Consider the following 4,360-nt stretch of genomic DNA (forward strand, 5'->3'; position numbering starts at 1 on the left):
TCTTTATATTACATGTAACATATTTTGAGTATTTTTTAGTTTCTAACATTTGTAATAATAAAAGACTATCGCAATTCAATACATTTAACATAAAGTATACTATAGTGTACTATCATTCGTTTTACTGCTTATTAAAAAAAATAACTATATAGAATCAATAGCCATCATTTATTAATAAATAAATCAAAATATTGCAATACCTTTAATAGTCTTTTGTACGTATATATTAAAAGTGTATACATAAAAACCATATTTTATGTATTAAGTAAACTAAAAAAAATCTTTTGCACTTATTTTGTAAAAAAAAACTGCTTTTACTCTTTCTTAGGGGTTTGCCTTAATAATTCCATAGGAATAATAAACTTACAAGAGATTGTATGAAAAGAGGATCGTAAGAATTAATGAATAGTCTAGCAGACCGTTATAAGAATATCACAGCGATATATCACAAACATAGAAAGCGTACTTCAAGTTTTTATAATTACACCTTTTCACGGTTATTATGCTGTGGAGAATAATATATATCTGTTATGGGTGTTCTACATCAGAGGATCATCCTACTAATGGTTCATCCAAGTGACCAATGTAAACACATTCTTTTATATAAGAATCTTATGTAATAAAACTGTCACTCGGATTATTCCCTAGTGTAGAATGGCCATTAGGATATTTTGCAATTCTCTACACTTATAGCCATTTTTTCTTTGGCTTCTACAGATCTTTTCATATATTTTAATCTTTCTTCATAATATTTCTTTTTTAGTTCATATGTGTTTTCATAAATATTGTTCAAATTTGTTGATACTTCAAGTGTATTTTGTAATGCCTTTTTACTAATATTTTTTTTCTTCTCAGTTTTGCCCTGTTCGCAATAAATAGCATTTGATGTCATTCCGTTATTCTTAAGTTCATTACTTATACAAGAAGATTCATTTGCATTTATATTGGTGTTTTGCTTTCTTATTATATTCTCCTTTCCGTATAAAATTTTTTTAGAAGTTGGTTTATTCTGCGCATCATCGGAATTTGCAATAGAGACAACATCTTCCTCATATTCCTGCAGATATTCGACTTCCATTGACTCATTCTGTAACGTCAATATAAACCATCTTCAATAGTAATTATGTTAATGATTACTTCCATAAAATATATTAGCATATATACATGGCCATATACATACATAATATACATATATAAAGTTCTTCTATTTTAGTTACAATTAAAATATAACGTAATTTCATATCTGTAATGTATTATATGTATATATATTTGCTACCCATCCTACATTAGTAATAAATATAAATAATTAGAAATATAATATATACAACATTAATCTATGTGTTAAATCTTACTTCTGATTCTTCCACTATATTTACAACAGATTCTCCTATATCAGGATGACCGTAAATACTGGTAGAACACATGACATCAATAATCTGTTCTTCTTGTGGTGTTAACGTTTCAATTGCTTTACCACCTCCCGTTGCTGCCATAGATTGTTTTATTTCGCTTTGTTTTTTTTTACTTCGTGATTGTAAATCATGCCAGCACTACAAATATATTTTTATTCAGATTAAAATATTATTTTAAATTAATATTATATTAAAAGATTACTACTATGACACTAATTATACAAATTATTTAAAGTTTTCTCATGAATAAGAACTATTTAATATACATTACAGTTTTATAAATATAAAGATATAATTACCTTACGCCAACCTTTCCAATCTTTCTTAGCGCCATTAACTGTATTTAAAATTTCAGTAATTTCTGTCCATAAAGATATAGCGTCTTTTAGAGTGTAAGATGATGTAAATTTTCCTTTTAGTAATTGCGGGTGCATTTTTAAATACTCAAACAATAATGTTGTTTGTTCGTTTGTGATGTTGGCACATCTTTTTCTTTTTTGTACACCATCCAACTAAAATATAGAATAACATTCATCAATAATATTGATAAAAATAAGGTCCAGTTAATACAATTTTCAAAAACGTTTACATTATTTTACAAAATTCTAACCTGTATTTTTACATCAAATTATGATTAAGAAACAAATTCTGTATTAAGACAATAAAGATTTTGTGTGTTTACGTTATTAAAATATTGTACAATTTTGCTTAATTCTAAAAATAATTTTAATTATTTTATATAAGAAAACCTTTAAAAATGGAAGTTGGACCTTGAGGCAATCACAGGTTATCTGTGTCTTAATTATTGTATCATTTAATTAAGTTGTATTATTGCTTAATTAAATGATACTATAATTAAGACACATGGATAACCTGTGATTAACTCTCAAGGCTCAACTTCCATTCTTAACGGTTTTCGAGAGTTCAATTGACTGTTTATTTGATATAATATTAATTAATTGAATGAAATACAATACCTTTTCATCCATATCTGTCTTAGTTTTATTAAAGGATTGGAAACCAAATATTCTTCAAAATATAACGTTTTACAGGTTCCACATTCCCTTGCCGACTGGTCAAGCTGATCAGGGAAGAAAGTCAATTTTTTTGAAAAGTACATACGTCTTCCTACGTTGCCAAACGTAAATCAGTGCAATGGAAAGATTATACGTTTCCACTTGCGAATACTGCTCAAGAATACCGTTTTAGAAACGTATGCGCATTTCCATCGTTCGAATCATGCGCATACGTAACATTACGAACAGTTTCAAGAATAGGGTCCCTGTTCTCTTAGAAATTTAACACACAACTGACCACAAATGCTCGTATCATACGACTGATATTGGTCATGATTGTAATAAATTGTACTAAGCGGACCGAAGTACCGAACAAGTTCAGTCGGTGGTTTCAGATTACCGAAAGAATCGAAATACTTTACAAGATTATTGCATTTAACGTAGGCAACTCAGTGAGTGCCTGGAACATTAGAATCGTCAAGGTTAACGATTGCACATTCATTAGAACATGGACCGTTTCGTGGTAGACTTGTACGCATAAAGACTCCACGGAAATTTGGTATATCACGACATACGTGATATAATTGAATATTACTTGTAGCACCAGATCTTGGTAGACCGTGTACAGTTACTTTTTTGTTCGTTTCTTTGACATTGATTTTTTTGCTACCCCTCCTCCGCTTCGTTTGTACGGTGCGAGATACAGCCTCCGTCCACCTCTTGCAGTTGCTTCTATCATACGATTGTGACGCTGCATTTCTTCCAACTGTTTTTTCGCAGTTCTGGCATCGTTTACAGCTTTCGCTATACCTGATGCTCCACCTGCTAGTGCTCCCACCGCACTTAGCAGTGGGAGCAAAGGCAACAAGCCGCCCCGTTTTTTAGGCACTCGAATTTTCCGTTTTTTTACAGCACTATTTCCAGTTTTTCTCACTGCTGCTTTCCTCACCATATCTGTTTGTAATCCTAAACCAAGTTTACGCTTTGCGTTCATAGACGTCCAGACAGCTGTTGCTGCAGCACGCTCACCCAAGGTTGCGTCAGCAGCTGTGATACGTCTACGTGCACGTTTTGCGAGCACTTTATCAGCTTGATGACGCTGCGACAAGTCTTTGTATTGCGAATATGCGATATCGTGTTCTAGACAGGCTTCATCCAACTGATTCACACCTCGATCACCGCGTGCTAATCGTTCTTGAAGTCGAGTTCCTGGTCCACAGTAATTGTATCCCGGTAAATGAAGCTCGAACGGTAGTTTGTTTATTGTTTTATTAAGAAATGATCCACATCCAACGCACGACATGTATAACAATCTTTTATCAACGGTGGTAGTCCATCCGCATGAGTAGTATTAGGTAGATTGAAATGTTGTAAACAATAGCGATATTTTTGAACCTCAGGATCTGCACGAATATGCTTGGGTAATTTATTCCAATATCTGTCAATACTGTGTGAAAACTACTTTAAAAGTACAATTTTCGGTACGTATTCCAATTGATCACTGCTTAACTCCTCCAAACTTGTAACATCCAACACAAATACAGGCATAATGAAAACTGATTCATATCTCCGATTTCATGCCTATAAATAGCTCGTGCAATTAAGATTTAACATCACAGTCGTTCGAGAATGCATTTCGTAAAGCAACCATTAAGTATCAATATCTCTAATACCGATTATCACACTGCCACCGTTAGTGATATGAAACGTCATGGATCTTTGCTTCCTTCAACTATACGCTGTATAGTTTGCGGACCCTCAAATTGTGGGAAAACAAACGTATTGCTAAGTCTTATTGAGAGTCCTCACGGTGTAAGATTTGACAACCTGTACGTTTACTCGAAATCGTTACAGCAACCGAAGTACCGTTACTTGGAACAGCTATTGACAGATATGGAGGAAATTGGTTATCATCAATTTTCAAATAATAGT

At 32.4% G+C, this 4,360-nt stretch overlaps 1 protein-coding gene across 1 annotated transcript; it reads right to left on the bottom strand.

Moving 5' to 3' along the window:
• Nucleotides 1-661: 661 nt before the first annotated feature.
• LOC136773065 (uncharacterized) lies at nt 662-2,762 on the bottom strand. The gene is made up of 7 exons (XM_066726437.1): nt 2,727-2,762; nt 2,535-2,599; nt 2,390-2,441; nt 1,712-1,924; nt 1,353-1,550; nt 1,277-1,281; nt 662-1,109 (listed from the first exon to the last, which is right to left on the bottom strand). The coding sequence occupies exons 1-7, from the start codon at nt 2,760-2,762 to the stop codon at nt 662-664; spliced, it is 1,017 nt and encodes a 338-aa protein (XP_066582534.1).
• Nucleotides 2,763-4,360: the final 1,598 nt, after the last annotated feature.

The sequence above is a fragment of the Prorops nasuta genome, unplaced genomic scaffold (assembly GCF_024137725.1).
Source record: "Prorops nasuta isolate Cenicafe-Biocafe unplaced genomic scaffold, Cenicafe_Pnas_1.2 PNAS00001, whole genome shotgun sequence".
NCBI lineage: Eukaryota > Metazoa > Arthropoda > Insecta > Hymenoptera > Bethylidae > Prorops > Prorops nasuta.